General features: G+C 40.2%; 2 protein-coding genes across 2 annotated transcripts; both read right to left on the reverse strand.

Moving 5' to 3' along the window:
- Window positions 1-471: 471 nt before the first annotated feature.
- ercc3 (excision repair cross-complementation group 3) lies at window positions 472-10,530 on the reverse strand. The gene is made up of 15 exons (XM_026933618.3): window positions 10,343-10,530; window positions 9,652-9,851; window positions 8,357-8,593; window positions 8,123-8,172; window positions 7,831-7,966; window positions 7,496-7,663; window positions 7,102-7,306; window positions 6,471-6,785; window positions 5,966-6,150; window positions 5,609-5,811; window positions 4,912-5,008; window positions 3,299-3,416; window positions 3,084-3,202; window positions 2,800-2,949; window positions 472-1,109 (listed from the first exon to the last, which is right to left on the reverse strand). The coding sequence occupies exons 1-15, from the start codon at window positions 10,368-10,370 to the stop codon at window positions 972-974; spliced, it is 2,349 nt and encodes a 782-aa protein (XP_026789419.2). The 5' UTR covers window positions 10,371-10,530; the 3' UTR covers window positions 472-971.
- A 1,680-nt stretch (window positions 10,531-12,210) lies between these two features.
- wdr12 (WD repeat domain 12) lies at window positions 12,211-18,745 on the reverse strand. The gene is made up of 13 exons (XM_026933149.3): window positions 18,566-18,745; window positions 17,227-17,321; window positions 16,792-16,886; window positions 16,575-16,681; window positions 16,324-16,439; window positions 15,891-16,045; window positions 15,760-15,805; window positions 15,585-15,667; window positions 14,778-14,918; window positions 14,364-14,469; window positions 13,231-13,363; window positions 12,936-13,008; window positions 12,211-12,558 (listed from the first exon to the last, which is right to left on the reverse strand). Exons 1-13 carry the CDS (start codon window positions 18,604-18,606, stop codon window positions 12,481-12,483), a joined length of 1,269 nt encoding a protein of 422 aa, XP_026788950.3. The 5' UTR covers window positions 18,607-18,745; the 3' UTR covers window positions 12,211-12,480.
- Window positions 18,746-19,852: the final 1,107 nt, after the last annotated feature.

The following is a 19,852-nucleotide window of genomic DNA, read 5'->3' on the forward strand; positions in this document are numbered from 1 at the left end:
AGTCCACAAACATTTGACCATGTAGTGTACGTTAAACTGTTTCCTATAGGGTTTCTAATATAAAGTGGAAAACACTTAACCTGAAAATTATTTCCTTTTTTAATTGCTGTTTTATCATTTGGGAAGCAGACAGTGTTTATAAGAAAGAAGCGTGTCAGAGATTAAGTGTTGTTTGGTCAGTGTTAATAACACTGTTTAATAACAGAACTTACACTTGCATTCAATCAACAATTAATTCTCAACCTTAAAGCTGAATGTTATAGAAAATGAAATCTCAGGGGGTATTTTATCCAATTTGGCAACCACAGCAGTGTGCGGGGTCCAACTGGTCATCTGAGGCAAAATTCTTGGAAAGAGCCTGCAGCATTCATTAAATAAACCCAAAGATTAGGAGAAAATCTCCCGCTCTGCTGATCAATAGACAACACTTCTCCTTGTTCATTTCGTAACACGATTACAAAACAATACAGATTTACACAGACTTCTTTTATTTATATTTTCATGAAATATAATGCAGTTGTCAATAGGAAACAGCTTGCATTTCATACAAAACAAATAAAATACAAAAAGCAAAAAGTCACCAGTATGGACTTCACTCCATATTGCTTACACAAATCGGGTCATGGTGAGCCATGGCACAGGTTTACACACTGTAATCTTTCCCAATATGCAGACTTTAAATCGTAAAGTACTTGAAAAGCAGATTTCAATATATATATAGGAGCATTTTGGAGAAACTCAGTGGCCCGTCTGCATCAGATTTTCTTTGTTTCAGTCTTTTTTTTTTCCCATTAGTGCTTTCGTCTATGTTAAGACAACACTAGATTGTAACTACACCCACTCTTCCTTCCCCGTCTCTCACCAACACCTTGTTGGTCCGATTCTATAAAGATGGCAAGTTTGGACCTGGGGTTTGAGACTATCAGGAAAGTCACGTGAATGAGTATCTGAAGTGCTGTTCTTCTCCATGCTCACTTTCGGAAGCGCTTGAAGAGAGGGTGAATGTTCTTGCCGGCTGCCATCTTGCTGCCGCGTGACGTCTGGTACTCCATGTAGACGGCGTCGTCTGCTCCTGACATGGAGCTCATGGTACCGGCTCGGCGAGAAAACTGGAGAAAAACAAAAAAATAAAAGAAGGTGTGAGGGAGGAAAGAGAGCGAAACTAAGAGACAAAGAACAAATCAATATAAGAAACTCTGGGAAAATGAGAAATTCACCTATCTGAATAAGAAAAAAGCATTTTAGTTTAGTTATGAAGAAGCAACATTCGATTTTAGGCCCTGTTATAACATTGTTCTCATTATATTTTATTTACACAATTAACAGACAGAAGTACTGGTTGTGAATCATGTATCTTTCTCTAAGTGTGGTGTTAGTAGCAGGAAAACAAAGACTGGGATTTGGAAACATTTTCTAAAAACTACAACGAGATTATGTTCAGATTTTATCAGTTAAGATTTATGTAACATATTTGGCCACATTTTGTTTTTGGCCCCATAAAACCAGTCAGCTTCAAGGTTTAATCTTGAGTGGGTGCTCAGTTTCTCAGTTTCAACAACAATTTAAAAATAAAAATGGTAACACTTTATATTAAGTTTCTCTTAATTAACATTAATTACTGAATTAGTTAACATGAACAAATCTTAAATGTCATTAATAAACCGTAATATTTGCAAAGTACAAAGTAAGGAATAACACACAACAGACTGTGCTATTGTGCGTCACTTATTAACAAATGACACGTCATGCATTTTAGCGGTTTATAGTTAATGTTGTGGAACATCCAAGAGACAAGTTAGTTCCTGTTCTCACGTTATAGCCGTGATAAACAGTCATTCACTCATCCGCCTCTTTCTCTGCCTCCTTCTCTCACAAAAAAATTCAGTCTGTCATTTTACAGAGAAACCGGAAAGCATAAACTTCTCTGTCCTGAACACTTTCCCGTGCTAAAAACCTTCGCAAAGCACTGTGACTGTTACACAGAGCTGACACTCGAGACTCCTACCATAAATAATTTATCAACGAATAAATGAGCAAAAATTAAATTACAGCATGTTGCTAAGTGTTGATAACTTATTGAATATTAAAACTTCAGTTAACAAACGTTCATTTTTCATATTTGATGTACTTTTACTCACTGATGGTATGAACCCTGGTTAATTTGGTTCATCATAAAAGAAAACATTAATTAATACAGGTTGCTTTGTTAATGTTGCTGATGGTGTATTAATGCTTTTTGGTAACTGTCATGTTTAAATAATGCCATTTAAGGGAACCTCAGTGTAAAGCGTTTCCTAAAAATAACGTTCCATGTGAGTGTTTACATGCGGCTTTCGTACCGACTGCACATTCAGACTTTGAACCCAGAATGCTGAGTCCTGTACATGACCTCTGTTTATATTCTGCTGAGTATACATGTTAACAAACTCTTCTGGTGTATTTCAGAAAGATTACTCTGTGTCTTATTTAAACACCTGACGTTTTAAATATGTTCACCCCCATATATGGTATATGGAAACTAAGTCACAGTGATTTCTCTGTATATGATTAGTAAGGACACATGGCGACATGCTGTTATAGAAAAATAATCAAGGACGGGGTGGTGTGATACCACCCGAGTTACTGTCACAACCCAAAGGTTGATTATTTTCCTATAACAGCATGTCCCAAAGTGTTTTACTCCTCTTATACTACAGCAATTTGCAAACTATAACAATTTATACAATTTATTAACAAAGAACCTATTAATTATTTTCCGTTTATAGTTACATTTAATCATGAAATCTAAAATACGTGTACCTGAGTTTTTCCTCCGAACTCTCCGGCCACCACCTCTTCCTCTGCATCCAGGTCAGTCGCTGCCAGAACTTTCTGTAGCAGCTGCTGCTGTTCCTCACGTGTAGAGAACATCAAGTCCTCCTCCTCCATTCCTGCCAGCTTAGTGATCACCTTAAAGAAAGAGAGACAGTTTAGTTTCAATGTCAAAAATCTCCCTTTTTTACTTTTAAATATCCATGAAAGCTACACTGAATGAAATAATAGTTTTAAATGTAGCCTAATCAAATGATAGTGTAGTGTTAAACCTTAAAACTGTATCCCTGGTCCACCAGGAAGCGCTGTCTCTTCGTAGAATAGGCCATTTCCTGTGTGTCCTGAGACACCAGTGAGTAGAAGTAAGCATTGTATTCCTCAGCAACCATTCCTGCACAGAAAAAGAGCACAGCTTCAGTCCTGCGCAGAGCAGCACACAGGAAGAAAGATATTTCAGAGTGCTTTTCTGATTTTTTGGCATTGTTACCTTTCTTGGCACGCAGCACTCTGCCCAATCTCTGAGCTTCCTGACGACGAGAGCCTCCATGAGACGAGATCTGAATCAAAACGTTCGCCTCAGGCAAGTCGAAGGAAGTGTCTCCTACCTGAGACAGGGAAGGAAAGCATTAGGAGCTCGGTGGTTAAGGTTTTGAAATTGCACAAGGCCCATATCTCTCGACTACTCAGCTCTGATCTTTGTACAAGCTTGTAAAAGAAATTTATTTATTTAGATCTGGGGGACTCGTGGATGTTGAGTTTTATCTCCACACGGTGACTGTGAGTGTACCTAACCACTTTCCTTCTCCTTCTGCCGAGCTACACTCCTGAGCTGCCGGTGATCCAGACCCCCCTACGCTCTGGACCAGATGAGCATCACTCCTGAGCTGCCGGTGATCCAGACCTCCCCCCCTTCACTCTGGACCTGTCCACCGGCAATGCTTCACACTGCCACGAAAACGCTTCAGCTGTTTTCCATGGACTACACCAACACACATTGTGCTCACACACACGCACACTACAGTGTAAACCCATATGAGGATGGGTTCTCTGTTGAGCCTGGTTCCTCTCAAGGTTTCTTCCTATCACCATCTCGGAGTTTTTCCTTGCCACCGTCGCCCTGCTTGCTCATCAGAGACGGCACACACACACACTTCACTTTACTTTTGTTTGTGTAAAGCTGCTTTGAGACAATGACCTGTGTAAAAAGCGCTATACAAATAAAAAATGAATTGAATTGAATTGAATATTTTCAGTGACTCCGGACCCAGACACATTCTTTAAGTCAAAATCTGAAAGGCAATTTGTTAAATAGCATTTTTCTTGGGTAAGTGTGCAGATCTGGGGAGTTCATAGACATACAGAGCTTTTGCTAAACTTGGATGTTGATGCTGAAAATTATAATTGAGTGAAAGATTTTAAATAAAATTAAGACGCACAGCAAAGTCTCTTAATGAACATTTAGCTGGTCAAAGAAAAATAAAACATTTTAAGTAGATATATAGATATATAGATATAGATATATCAGTTCTGGAGCATCTGCATTCACTCCTCTTGTGATGTGTGTCTGTAGATGTACAGTCTGGAGAAGGAGTGAAAGAAAAACTGCAACTGAGTCATGTGTGACACCTGTGTCATATTTCCTAAAATAACATTTTCCTCCAATTCATAAAGTAAAATTTCATAACCTCAATCAGTTACTCTATATAGTTCAACACAGTCATACCCCCTCAGACTGAGCATCTTTAGAACCACTGTTAGAACAAGGATGTGACGACAAAGACGACCTAAAGAACAGAAAATCTGATTAAACAGCCTCTCTAAGCCTTTTAATGCGTTCTGAGAGAAGCACAAACTGTAGTGGCTGCTTTGTTCAAGTTAAGCTGATCTGATTAGTGGTTAATAAGACCACCTGACCTTGGGAAAGATGAGTGTAAAATAAACTCTTTTGCCAATTCTAAGCAGCTATACAATAGTGTAATAAGCAACAGTGGCCACTTGGTGATGTGAAATAATCAAGAAAACTACACCGAGCCTGGTGAAAACACGTTGGAACACCGCTTGACCACGGCTGTACTCTAATCCAAGTACGAGGTGCGTTACCTTGGAGATGAAAATGGTGTTGATCTTTGGGTTGTGCTTGAAGTTCTGGAGAATCTGCATTCGCTCCCCTTGTGACGTGGGTCCGTAAATGTACGGTCTGGAGAAGGAAATTAGATGTGTTACTAACCAGAAACAGGGAAATGATGCTGTCAAAAACAGCAGACAATTTCTACAAAACTCCTCTCAAGAGAAGACTGACGTTCACAAGAATGCAAGTGATCTGATTAGAGGCTGAGCTCAGAGGTCAAACCAAAGGCTGCATGAGATTTGTTCCAACATGAGGAGAAGCAGACATAAAGATAAAATATGAAGAGAAAAATTGAATATGTGCCCAACGTATCGACTAGTTTGATTTTGGGTGCTTCCTTATTCTGCTTGAGAAAGGCAAAATGACCCAAATATTAAAATGTTTGCATTTATATATTGATTTAGAGAGTGAAGATGACTGGTCAATCAGTGCCTGGTTATTTTGTGCATCTTTCATCTGATTATATCAGGATATAATTTGAACCACATGTTTACACTTTGCAAAATAAGTCTAACTGATAGCTGCATTAAACTTATTATTAAAATCAAGTCATAACAGCTTTCTGTGATATTCCTCACTTCAGGTTGTGCTACACAAACACTGGGGGCTGTATCAAAAATCATGATGTAGCATGTTTCTCCCTAAAGGAGGCGCCAAAGAGAGCTTTACTTGTTCAGGCGGATGGCGTATTCCTTGAGCGCAAAGACGTTGTCGGCGAAGACGATGATCTTGTCGTTGCGTCTCTCGTGGAAGCGGATGAGGAACTGGCAGGCGCGGAACTTATTGGGGTTCATGGTGTAAAGCAGGATCCGTTTCTTCGTCTTTATAGCCACGTATTCGTGATAAAACTCCGGGGACATAGGACACCACACCTGAGAGTCACACACAATACATTTATGGTTAAAAAGCGCTCATATAGCTACATACTGTTCTGGTTTTGATGCACGTGCAAAATGGAAGTGAGTAAGATCAAAAATATTTAATCCCGTTGCATCCCGCTCTGTTACTGTAACTCGTGTGTCTCACCTCAGCACACTGCACTTTTGCGATGTAGCCGTTGTTCTGCAGCTCCATCCAGTTGGCCTCATACAGTTTGGGCCCAATCAGGAAGTTCAGATCAACGATCTTATCGTCCTCTCGCACCAGCGTCGCGGTCAAACCCAGCTTACAGTGGGCCTGGACTATGGTCAGAACACGCCTGAACATTCTTGCTGTATGTGTGTATGACACAAGAAAAGAGAACGCACAGATGAGAAAACAGGAAAACAAGAAGGAACGTTAATTAAAGAATTAATTCAGGACCCAGTCTTGTTAAGCCACTAATGCCTTCTGAATCTCTCAGAGTTCTTTAAAATCCTCCAACTCTTAGCTCTCTTAACTCATAACACTCTTCACGAGTTGCTGCAGTTTTATATTTTAGATTGAACTCATCTATTGATTATTAGGTGATTCAGGTTTTTGATTTTCAAAATATGGAAATATAACAAAGAAGCTTATGAATCTCATATGAGCTTTAGCTGCAGGAACACACCTGGGATTGTGTGGACCTCGTCGAGGATGATGAGCCCCCACTCCTGGCTGCGCATCCACTCCATCACTCTCTCTGCCTCCCAGGAGCGCTTGGTGGTGTGGCCCAGCATGGAGTACGTGCTGATGGCCACTGAGCAGCCGATGGGCTTGTCCTTGGCGTCCGACGTGAAGCGGCAGATCTGCGAGTCATCGATGGTGGACCACATCTTAAACTGGGCCTTCCACTGCTCCACTGAAACGGAGGAGTTCCCCAACACCAGACAGCGCTTACGCACCGTGCAGGCTGCTGTGACTCCAACTAGAGACTTCCCCGCTCCTGAAAAGCACAACGTGGAGAAAACCGTATGAAACAGAAGAAAAAAATGAAGATAAGATCTAAAAACACAAGTCTATTTTACTTTAATTATCTTTAAAAATAATAGATATTTCTGGCTAAATATTTAAGTAAGTAATTATCTTTATTAGCTAGAACAAAAGTTTGCATCCCTTTGACATTAATACAAAGTATTTTAACATTAAGTTAGCTTACGCTTAAAATAGTTTTATTAAATTAAAAAGCATTGGTTTAAAGTGGGGGTTACAAACTTTTGCACTGAACTGTATTTCTTTCTAAATGTGTAGTGGATGTTTACCGCAGGGCAGGACGATCACTCCGGAGCGAGCTCGACCGTTGCCGAACATCTTGCGCAGGCTCTTTTCCTGGTACGGTCTGAGCACGGCGGTGGGCTTCAGGTCCATGTTGATGTCGGGGTTTACCGTGTCGTTGCGGAAGTCGTACTCGGCTAACAGAGGGTACTCCAGCTGGATACAGCGCTTCTGCAGCTCCTCAATCATCTCCTGAGACAGAACAAGCAAAAAGAGCAGAGGGCTCAGTACACTGCGCTTAACTGAATTGAACAGATAGAGTCAGAAAACTTCAACATCACACGACAGCTGAAATCTCAAATTTGCTTTTTAAAATATAACACTTCTGGGTATACCTGAGGGAATTAAAGATGTGTTAAACACTTTTACACACTCTCCTACCTGGCGGATCTCAAAAGAGACTGTCTGCGTCTCTTCCTCTTCCTCCTCCTCTTTGTCCATCTGTTCATAGTAGCTGAAGATGTCCTCGGGGACCTGGGCACTACTGCGCTGTCCGTCTGCCGACTGTGACGTGGACGCACCGCCGTTATCCTGCAGAGTCTTAGAGATCTGAGGGAACAGGCGTCAGATTATATCTAGCCTCTAGAATCAAAATGTGTACACATCACGAGTACAAAATGACAGACAGTAAGCAAGGCTTCCTGAAAATGACCTGGCTTGCTGATTGAGAGTGTGTGTGTGCGCGGATGTATAAATGTGCGTGTATGTTCACTCACTGCAGGTTTGTTGGAGATGACCTCCGTGATGAGCTCCGTCTCCTCCCCCTCGGTGGTGCGGAGACGACAGTCTCGAATCACAGGGTCCTGCAGCAGTCGCTGGATCACGTCCGGAAAGGCACTTTCCACAAAATACCTACACACACACACACACACACACACACAAATAAGTTAACAAACAAATTATTAAATATTATGGCTGTAGAAAATACTCGTTTCTGACTGGCTGGTTTTTCACTGTGAGAGAGAAGAGTGTGTAAGCTGAGTCTAAGAACCACAGTGGAACACACACCTGTTATGTTTCAGTACCAGCTTGACTTTCCCGTAGCTCACTGTGCACAACTGAAACACAGCAACAACAAAATAACCTACAGTCAGTTTTACTGTGTATTACAATGAAGAATATCACAATGACAGACACACAAACAAATCCAAAACGTCTCTCAGTTACGTTTAAACCCAACTCTCTTTGTTTATCTTCTTCCCTGCCTTTTATGCATTCATTCAGTTTTGTTCGTGCTCATACCTTTATGAACTGAACGATGCCATCAGGGACGGACGTCTTGCTGAGTTTCTGCAGGTACTCGATAATGTCCGAGGTCTGCAGGCCGACGCTCACAGCAGCATACAGCGAGTAGGCGGTCAGTTTGTACTCGTGCACGTGGCTGGGCCTGCACACTGGCTCGGCGATGGCCACCAGGAAGTCCTGAGCGTACTTATAGACCGGTGAGAACGCCTCCAGGAAGATATGACCATCGGGAGCCTGACACACACACACACACACACACACACACACAGAGAGAACAATACAGCAGGTGTGTTTATACTTCAGAAAAGGTGTGCGAGTCCAATTTTTGGTGCATCTGTAAAAAGACTCTACCAAATACACTGTTTCACTTAAATGGTTATTAAACCTAATAAAGGCCACGTTCATTGCGTCCATGTACGTGCATTTACAGTGTTCATTCATCCTTAGCTACTGTTTAATCCTGTTTTTTTTCCACAGTTAAAGCAAAAACGGAGTCAGGGCATCGCTATTTCTGGGCCATTTTGTTTATGTGGTAAAATGCTGATAAACAACAGCAACATACTTAAAGTGTGTCAAACCACACTTTAAATAACAGCCACACACAGGCTATAAACTACATTTCCAGCTTTAATGTTGCTTTAAGCTACAGCGTTAAAGATGAAAATAAATAAATCCTATTTTCATATAACATATATTCAATAATAAATCCGTATTACACATTACACTCTTTAATAAAGTATAGTTTCTTAACATGCGCTCATGTGGACGAGCTCTTCACTCAGCAGAAATAGTTAACTCTGGAACTGAGAGCGCGCAGCATGGAAGCTCATATCCATCAACATAGACCTCCTTATGGCTCATTGAGCAGTCCTCTTTGTATGGAAGATGTGATGTTTACAGCAGCATCTGGAAGGATTTTCCAGGCTGTTGACCCAGGACCAAGAGTTAAACCGTCCTGTTCAACTCCGGCCCCATTAGCGTTGGAAAACAAGGAACTGGCTCTAACTTAGCTGAGTAGGATTGGATAGCGAACTGCAACCCGGAGCACCGAATTCACTCTTTCACAGAGCTGGTCACAACAGAATTCACTATGTGCAAGAATTTTACTTCGATTTTTTTTAGTTAGCTTTAAAAGACAACAAAAATAACTGCCAGATTGGCTAGAATTCCTTTGGGAGCAGAGGGAAGTGCGAGACACAGTGTATATATGTAAAAAGATGATGGCTAAAAGGCCATCATCAGGCTCACAGGCTGTAGTATGTAAGAATAATCACATGCTGTGGTTCTCTTACCACCCACAGAGGTCGAGAGGAATGATCCGCCTTCAGCAGCATCTGCACTCTGTAGTCTTTCGCTCCATATTCATCCAGTTTGGTGCTGGATTCATCGACCTGCTTGCCAGCCGCTGCGGGTATGGCCTCCGGTGACTCGGTGCCAGCGACAAATTCTTCATCATCCTCATCATCGTAATAGCGTTTCTTTGTCTTTCTCTCTGAAAAGCAATTAATATCCGATCAGACCATGTGAATAACAGTAACACAAGATAATTATTACAAAAACACTTAGCAAATGCACAATGGCTGAATCTTAAATGACTCCCTAGTGTGCACTGCATAGAGAATAAGAATGAGGTATGATTTTACAGGTGATATAGTGGTCAAAAGTGAAAAATGATCGCTTATAGCACATAAATATTAATTAGCTAGACAACTATGTATATACTACATGTCCAGAATTGTTTATACATCATTTGTTTAAAAGAAATATGACCCATATAGCTAGACGCCTGGCTCATTAAACCAAATGGCTTCCTGTTCCCTATATTAGTGCACTACATGAGACATGAAATGGTGTCTTCTACCAAAACTGAAGTGCACTACAGATCCAACATGAGTGATTTAGGATTCAGCCACCGTTTATATTTATCTGAGTATTTATGCTAATACTGTATTTCTACTACACCAAATAAAGCACCATAATTACCTCGGTCACCCTTTTCCTTTTTCCCCATGGCGCTCACTATATACAAAAAAAAGATGTATGTAAATACAACGATAATTTGAAACGTGCTACATGGATATAACACAAAATATTCCCGTTTAATAAACACTACACATTAAGTGCGTCCGCCATGTTTACTGAGCTCTTCTTCTCTGAGTGAAGATGTCGACTCAAACCGCCATGTAGCTGCGCTGCTCCACCTTGTGGCTACAAGCGGAACTGCATGTAAACGCCAGACAACAGGATCCGCGGGTGTGTGTATAGAAAGAAGAAAATAACATTATAAAACCATCCAGAATACAGGTATTTAAAGCTAAAATAAATATATACGATTAAAATGAAGTAGAACTCATTGAAAAGTTTTAGTAAGAAGTGCCAGAAAATGCGTGTAATTAAACCTAGTCAGGCTATAGCCATCTAGTGGCTATAATCAGAACTGCATGTCAACAATCTTTATTTTTAATTGTGTGTATATATATATATATATATATATATATATATATATATATATATATATATATATATATATATATATAATTAAAAATTTAACAAAAGAAAAGAAACAAAAGAAAATAGAAATCAAACCTAGTGTGTTGAATAAAATCATATAAAATATAGACATATAATTGAAAGTTTTAGTGGCAAACGGCAAATCAAACTTAGTGAAAAGCTAAAGTCTCTACTAAAATACAGTACTGTGCAAAAGTTTTTGTTTTTTTAGTACAAACTTTGTTATAGATTTGTATTTTCTGACTTCTACATTATTAATTCAGTACAAAAACATTTTAGATTCCAAACATTAGTTTTCCAGCACAAAATTAAATGTTACAGAAAAATGTTTGTATGTCAGTAAAGAAAGCAGCAGATTCCATAAGAGACACTTTTCAGACAAAAAACATAATGAAGGCTGCTGGGTTTCGCTGCAGAAATAAGAAGCGAGTCGACAGTCAAAGTCTCCAGAAGAACTGTGGCTGCTTCTGCAAGATGCTCAGTAACACTTCCAGCTCATTTCCTTATAAAACTGCACACACTGTACCTGAGACTACTATTTTTTTTTAAAGTGAAGGATCGTCACACCAAATATTGACTTTCTTTCATTTATTACTGTTTACTGCTCTTTATAGTATTTTTTTAAATGTAGAAACATTTAATTTCATTATTTTTGAAGGCATCTTTGCTCTACAGCATTGCACAGTACTGTATAATCTGATACAACTGAAATAGAGGCTAAAAAAGTCACTGTGCATCAGTATTTGATCAGCATTACTGTGCGTAGATGTAAAAAAAATAAGGCCAGTTATAAGCAATAATGCACTGCCTGATGCACTGACTGTTTTTTATTGCAACAATGCATCCAAAACAAAATGTAAAATTAACAGAAAGACGTTTATAAAGAAGCTTTACCATGTTTTGAGGATATGAAAGATATTGTAGAGGCTTTTATAAAGGCAAAGAGCGGACTTACAAGTTATTACAGAATATTTATATCACATTTTAAATAGATTTTACTTTTAATATCTTTACATATATTTTGACTGTTTTTTTGTTACTCGTGACAGTGAAGGAAACTGAACACACTACACATCTAGCTGAATTAAACGGTGTTTCTTCTATGGGTGTGCAAACTTTTGCATTCTACAGTATTCATTACAAATATATAGTTTGTAGTCTACTGGAATAATAAAAACTACTAGCACTTGTCTTAACAATTAATGGAAATATACTAATTAATGGAAACTTCAGTCACTCCTTCTGTTTTACGTGTAAATGACTTTGGATTAAAATGAATAAAATAATAAACATAGCGATTTCAATGTACAGACAGTGACAAATGAATAACAGACAGATGGTTTGAGGTGACAGTAAATCTGTATTAAATCAGCCGAAGTCTTCTTTACATTCAGTTAGAATACAGAAGAGAAAGGACAAACATGAATATGTGGATATGAAAAATATAAAACAGGAGCAATAAAACAGCGTGAAACCGCCGGTTACTGAGTCCGGCGTAGAGGAGGTGAGATGAAGTAGGGTTTATTTCCACAGTCGAGCTGTAGGACACAGCTGGGCTCTGCTGCGAGTTCATGTGCTGAGGTGTGAAGTCGGTCATGAGGGAATGAGCTTTATGCCCCAGCGTCAGTCACACACCCCGAGTATCTGTACGTGTACAGCTTGTTGTCGGCGCCTCCGCTTAAAATCAGCTACAGACACAGAAACAAGAAAAAAAAAAAGAATTTCAGACAAGACTCAGTGATCTAAATCTGAACCATGAATGCAATACAGTCACAACTCCAGTTACTCACACAATCGAAAGAAAATGTTTTGAGAATTAGTGTTGAAAAGAATTGCTAAATTAAATGTGTTCCAGGGAAGAAACTAGTGTTTTACTAAGGAGCTACACTGCTAATGCTCTAGAGAAACATCCTCACAGCAGCTACACACACAGGAGAAATGCCTAAAAGCATTAATATGATGTATGTGTTGTCTTGTTGTCCCCTCTGTGCTGTGTGGAGGGTAAACTGTGTCCTCAAAGCAAGAGAAAAAACATAATGCTTCAGCTCTTAAATCAGTCACACACCCCGCTGTCTGTCCAATCAGCACACAGCACTTTGTCCTCATGAGCCGCCAGATCGTACAGAGGAGCCTTACAACTGCAGAAACAAACACACCATTAGCCAGGATAGAACCATGATACAATTTTTTTTTTTAATTCAAAAATATAACATTTGATTGGCTAAAGTGTTTAAATAATGTGAACATTTATATCAGTATAGAAATGCAGGGATGTATTCATGTAACACTATAATCACTGGAGAGTCAAAGGACAGAAACATCACACACACACACACACACACACACACACACACACACACCTCCTCGTGTCCCAGAGTTTGACCATGTTGTCCAGTGAACCGGAGATGAGCTGCTGCTCGTGGGAAGGAGACCACCTGACTGCTGTTACCCAACCGGTGTGTGACGTCAGCGAGAGCAGAACCAGAGAACCATCTGAGAGACACACAGAGAGACATGAGACCGAGAGGACAGAGAGAACAAGATAGGGATATAAGAGAGGCAGACAGACAGAGAGATAAAAGAGTGATAGACAGATAGATAGAAAAAGAAAGAGACATAGAGAGGCAGAGTGAATGAGTGAGACAGACAGTGAGACACAAGGTATACAGAGAGAGAGAGAGAGAGACAGAGAGAGAGAGAGAGACAGAGAGAGAGAGAGAGAGAGAGACAGAGAGAGAGAGAGAGACAGAGAGAGAGAAGCAGACAGACCCAGAGATATAGGACAAATAGATAGATTAGACAGAGAGAAAAAGAGAAACAAAACCTCACGGACTGGATAAATGAGACAATCAAAGGAACAGAAACACACCAGAGAGACAGACAAAGAGTACAAGGAGAAAACACTCCTTTATATATATATACACACTATACGGGCCAAAAGTATGTGCACCCCTGACCATCACACCCATATGCGTTTCTTCCCCAAACTGTTCCCACAAAGTTGGAAACACACAATTGTATAGAATGTCTTTCCATGCTGTAGTATTACACTTTCCCTTCACTGGAACTAAGAGGCTCAAACCTGTTCCAGCATGACAATGCCCCTGTGCACAAAGCGAGCTCCATGAAGACATGGTGTATGAAGGTTGGAGTGGAAGAACTCGAGTGTCCTGCACAGAGTCCTGACCTCAACCCCACTGAACACCTTTGGGATGAACTGGAACACCGACTGAACCCCAGACCTCCTCACTTAACATCAGCGCCTGATCTCACTAATACTCTTGTAGCTGAATGAACACAAATCCCCACAGCCACGCTCCAAAATCTAGTGGAAAGCTTCCCAGAAGAGTGGAGCTCATTATAACTAAATGTGGAATGGGATGTTCAAAAAGCACAGGAGGGTGTGTTGCTCAGGTTTCCACAAACTTTTGGCCATATAGTCTATATACTCATTCAAAGCAATGTGTCTTCTGTGTATGTGTGTTTTGCTCACCTTTAGAGCGCGGGTCCCACAGACGGACGTGTCTGTCGGTGCTCCCAGAGGCCAGACGGCGACACAGCGGCGAGTACGAGACGCAGTTAAACACCTTAGTGCCCGTCTACAACACAATCATCACAGCAAGCACAATCAATTTACACTACACTGCATTCAGTTATGGTTTTCTTCCATATTTATCTGTTATAATTATTGTGTAAAGCATTATTATTGGTAGTAGTATTAGTAGTAGTAGTAACTCTAGTATTAGAATACTACTGTCGATATTCTGTGTTGTGTTTCTAGATGTTCAAGCTCAAGATTTCACTTACTGCACATTAATTGTGGAGTTAAGACCTGATAACAGAACTATCCTGTGTTGATTTTCTAGCCAGAACCTACGGTTTGTAATTCCCACTTTCTGTGTCTCACCAGCGTGCTTTTCTGCCCTCCCGTCTCAGCGTCCCAAAGCCGAATGGTGTGATCCCATGATGCACTGCACAGCTCCTCTGCGTCCGTCCACAGGACGCTGGAAACGGCTTCTGTATGACCAGACAGAGTCATCAGAGGAGTCTGCGCACAGACAAGAGAGAGAGAGAGAGACAGGAGAGTCAGCGGCATGTGTTTTGATCAATCCCTGATCACTATCACAAGAGATTTAAGGTCAATCAAAACAGGATATTTATGAATTTTATCTTCAAAATGCCCAGTAGGTGAAAATATTGCACATTATCACATGTCACGACTTAAAACTAGGGTTTATAAAGATTCAAAAAGTGACTCAATGCAATTACGAATGAATCTTTCTGAGCATCTGTTTTTATTATTTATACTATTATTCCTATGGCACTGTGTCTATTTTTCTAAATATTTTTCGCTCATCCCCTCTGCCTTGTGTCTCTTCCAGTGAGAGGGGGCGTGGCCGTTTTCAGAAACACAACTGTTTCATTAATTTCTGCCTAGATTTTTATGAATAGTTTGTTTTTTCTTGCAACCAGTGTTGAAATACAGCATCTCATTGTGAAGGAGGTTATTCTACTGAAAGAGCACTACAGAACGTCTCAAAATTAAATGTGTTGGGTATCGAAGGAGACAAACACACCCTTATTTTAAATATAAACTAGTGCAATGTTTGTATCATGCAAGTAAGGACATTTTGAAGTTGCTGCCAATATGTTATCTTCCCAGTGAAAAATTCCGTATAGCCAATGATCAGCGTGTGCATGGAAGCACGGTCACCTTCGTCAGCCCCAGCTGCTCAGTCTTCTGCTTTTTCCGTGGCCTGTTGGGTTCCTCCACCTCGTCCTCCTCTTCTGTTGGAACTGAGAGAGGAAGAGACATTTTTTTCCTCAATAAGCACGTCTATAAGCCAAGACCTCGATGTATTTCTTATTACACTCTTGTGGCATCTTACCTGCTGACCAGAGCTTCAGCATTTTGTCCCAAGATCCGCTGCAAAACTGTGATGAAAGAAAATATTAGAGGTCTCATAATAGAAATATCTGTAATTCAAGAAACACGACACACACACACACACACACACACCTTAGTGCGCGTGGGGTCGACGGCGATAGTGTCCACACTCCCAGCATGTCCACGGCAGCAGTGACGGGCCTTCAGTTTGTTCCTCTCCGAGTTCCACTCCCACAGCAGCACCGTTTGGTCCAGCGAGGCGGTGAGCAGCAGCGAGGTCAGTCCCTCTAAAACCACACACACACACATGAAACCATCAAAACCTTCAACTTAAAAAATGTAATTTCATTTCATTTACATTTACGGCATTTGGCAGATGCCCTTATCCGACTTATCTCATTTATACAACTGAGCAATTGAGGGTTAAGGGCCTTGCTCAAGGGCCCAGCAGTGGCAAGTTGGTGGTGCTGGGGTTTGAACTCATGACCTTCAGATCAGTAGTCCAGTGATGTCTTAACCACTGAGCTACCATTGCCACACACATTTCACGGTATATCTGTATCACCTTTTTTAATCCAGGCCACATCCTTCACCACGTCTGTGTGTCCAGCAACGGTCATCATCGCCTTCCCTTCGAGAGACCAGATCCGTGCTGTCTTATCATACGACCCTGTGAGGATCCTAACACACACACACACACACACACGTGAGAGAAGAAATTAAACACGTCCATCAAACGAGCTTTCACTGAAAGAGCATTTCTAACTTTAGAAGTCACAGCTACAACCCAGGCAGAAGTGTATTTCTCACTCTCACCATTCTGAGTCTGCCTCCACTGAGCTGATCCAGTCGTCGTGCATGATACACTCCTCTGGCTGCGGTGCAGTGAACTTCTCTACGTACTCAATCTCCACGACTTCTTCCTATACCGCACACACAGAGGTTATTACACGCTTATGTAAAATACATAAGGATGTTCTTACATCAGCTGTTTCAGGCATTTATGCCTAGAATTAAAATGTGTGCTTGGTACCGTTGAGATGTTCTCCGCCTCCATGTGACGGGCCAGTGTGGAGCGCAGGAACTGGCTTCGAACCAGGAAGTCAAACTCCACATGTTTGTGATCCGCTGCCAAGTCAAAGACTCAAATAAGTAAAGAGTAAAATACTTGGAAATAACCAGTGTTGGAGGGGAAAGTAATTGTTACCATTGCAAAGTTGATTATTTTCCAATAACAGCATGTCCTGAAGTGTTGAAATCCCTCTTATACCACAAGTGTATAGTAAAACAGTACATGACAAACATTCAACAAAAACTTAATACTGATTCAAATCTTCCTTCTTCATGAAACATGCCTTTGGTCAGTGTTCTATCTACCTGATCTACCTGAGGCATGATGTGTCGATTGATAAACTACGTTTATTAGATTTGAACCAGAAATTTGGTGAATGAACCGTCAGCAGCTCACCGTTCCTGGCCTCCAGCAGTTTATTAATCACATCGCTCAGGTGGGTGACCTCTGAGGCAGCCGGGATGGAGAAAGGCACATCATCTACAGCGAATCTGCAAACACACACACACAGCAAAGTCACTTGTAAGTTTGGGGCTAAATTCAATCTTGGAAGTTTGTTAATGACCACATATGTTAGAATTCGATATGGCAACATCCTCTCTCATTCACGTCAGCTCACTTACAGAATAATAAAGATTTTATATAACAACATATATTAAAATAGCACAGTGGTGCAGCGAGCAGCTTTGTAACTTTTTACAATTCCAGAGTCTCCAGTTTGATCCTGCACTCAGTTTAGAGTCTGTGTGAGTTTCAACATATTCTCCTCGTGTGCATGGGGGTTTTCTCCAGGTCCTCCGGTTTCTATCCACCTCCCAAAAACATGCCAATATGTGGAATGACTACTCTAAATTGCCCCTAGGTGTAAGAGTGTGTGTGTGTGTGTGTGTGTGTGTGTGTGAGAGAGAGAGAGATCCTCTGGCATCCCATCCAGGGTGTATTCCCACTTTACGCCTAGTGTTCCCAAGATTCTCCAGGCTCTGGATTCACACTGACCCTGACCAGGATAAAACATTTACAGAAGTATGGGAGAAACTATGGAAGAAAGGAAGATGGATGGATGAAATACTTATTTATAAAGCAAAAGTCAGAAAGTACCATGTTAGGATTAGTAGTAGCATTAAAAGTTAGTTCATCCCTATCCTCCTTAGATTAAAAAAATAAGATGGTGATCATATTTGTTAAATAGCTTCACTGAACAAGAACAAAAGAACAGTCATCAAGTTTTGACACTAAAGTTTCAGGTACTTTAACACACACTCTCCTGAGAAACAGAGGAACTTAAACCATGAAAAGTGAATGCATGGAGTGTGTGTGTGTGTGTGTGTGTGTGTTTTGTCATCTATGCTTGTTTGCTTTGCAATGTATCAGTTTTGTAGACTTTTTTCCTGCTTTGCAATACAAAAGTAAGTGTAACATGTTCTTGAGGATGCTTTAGGATTTTTGCACGTGACGTCAGCATCACAGGAGGTTATACGTCACTGCAACTGAGTCTCGAGCTACAAAACTTATAAGCTCAAGTTTAATAACGCTATTCATTTACAAACCTACTTCTACCTTTTTAAGAACATAAAGTTATATCTGCGTTTACAGTCTAAGCTTAATTATATTGAATTATGAGCACTAAGTCGACATCACCTCAGCTACACAGCTTCCAGCTAACCATGCTAGCTAAGCTTACAGTAGTTATGCACCAGCAGCTATACTAAACAAACCAAAAAAAAAACATACTTACTTTTTGTTTTCCGTGAAAAACCTCGCCTGAACCTGTGACATTGTTGTTTTTCTCAAAGGGACCGCAGTTTCTGAAGTATTAGCTCGTTAAATTAGTAAATATTCCCATGTAGTTATTAGTGTGGTAGTGGAGAATCCGGTAACCATGTGCTGTGTGTGTAACAAGGCGTAATGAGTCGATCACAGAGCAACGGATCACTCGACGGGACTTGCGATTAGTAATGCCTGATTAAGGTTTTAACTTTGAGTTCTCTAAGAGCCCTTTTACACTTATCAGACTGTTTGTCGAGCCTTAATCAGAGTGAAACTGGTACTTGTAGCTCTTGTGGTACTTGGTTTGGTTTAGTTCCACACTACACATAATTAAACAAAAAAATAAAAAATAAATAAAAAAATTGAGGGGTGTGTAGGGCCCGAAAACATACTCATAAAACTCTTTAATTCATTGGTCAGAATTACAGTGATGGAAAACTTTAAATAAAACTTTGCTAAGTGTGCATAGAAATCACAAAAGTATGAAGAACCATCCAAGAATGAATACCTAACTAGACATGTACTGTATATAAATAACTAGTTTAAAACATTTCATGTCCCATCCAGCGTTTGTTTTTTCTTTCTGTATGCTGTCGTAAATATCCAGAGCTCATAAGATAAGATAAGATAAGATAAGATAAACTTTATTGATCCCACAGTGGGGAAATTCACTTATCACAGCAGCTCACGAACAGTTAAAGTGCAGGAAGAAAGAAAAGGAAGGAAGAAAGAAAAGTTAAAAACTATAACTATATATACACCCTTATCATGGCATTTCTGCAGCGCTACAGCTCTGTCCTTTGGATCAGTTTAGCATCTCTCATCTACAAAAAAGTTCGGTATACATGACTTGTTTGTTTCACTTTCTGCAGTTGCATCGATTCAGAGTCAAATTGCTCTCACACTGCAATAAAAACTAAACTAATCTAAAGTGTGCTTGGATGTGGACTGAGACTACCTCTCGAACCGGTTGTTTTCGTCTGTGTTTGGAGTGTTCTCGCTATGTTCTCACCTGCCGAAAGAATCCACAGAGGAGGAAAACTCACCAGGCTTCCATTCAAATGTACTAAACACTCTGACTTTGTGATTTGGAAGATGAAATGTTAATCAAATTTGTGTCACTGGATGTCTTGCAGCTTGACTTCTGAGCCCTTGCCTGAATAAATGACTCAGTAATGATATTAAGAATCAATTAATTTGGATTGTCATTGAATTTACTATAATTTTCAAGTTTGGATTGGATTTACAATAAATG

Source organism: Pangasianodon hypophthalmus, chromosome 2, assembly GCF_027358585.1.
Source record: "Pangasianodon hypophthalmus isolate fPanHyp1 chromosome 2, fPanHyp1.pri, whole genome shotgun sequence".
NCBI lineage: Eukaryota > Metazoa > Chordata > Actinopteri > Siluriformes > Pangasiidae > Pangasianodon > Pangasianodon hypophthalmus.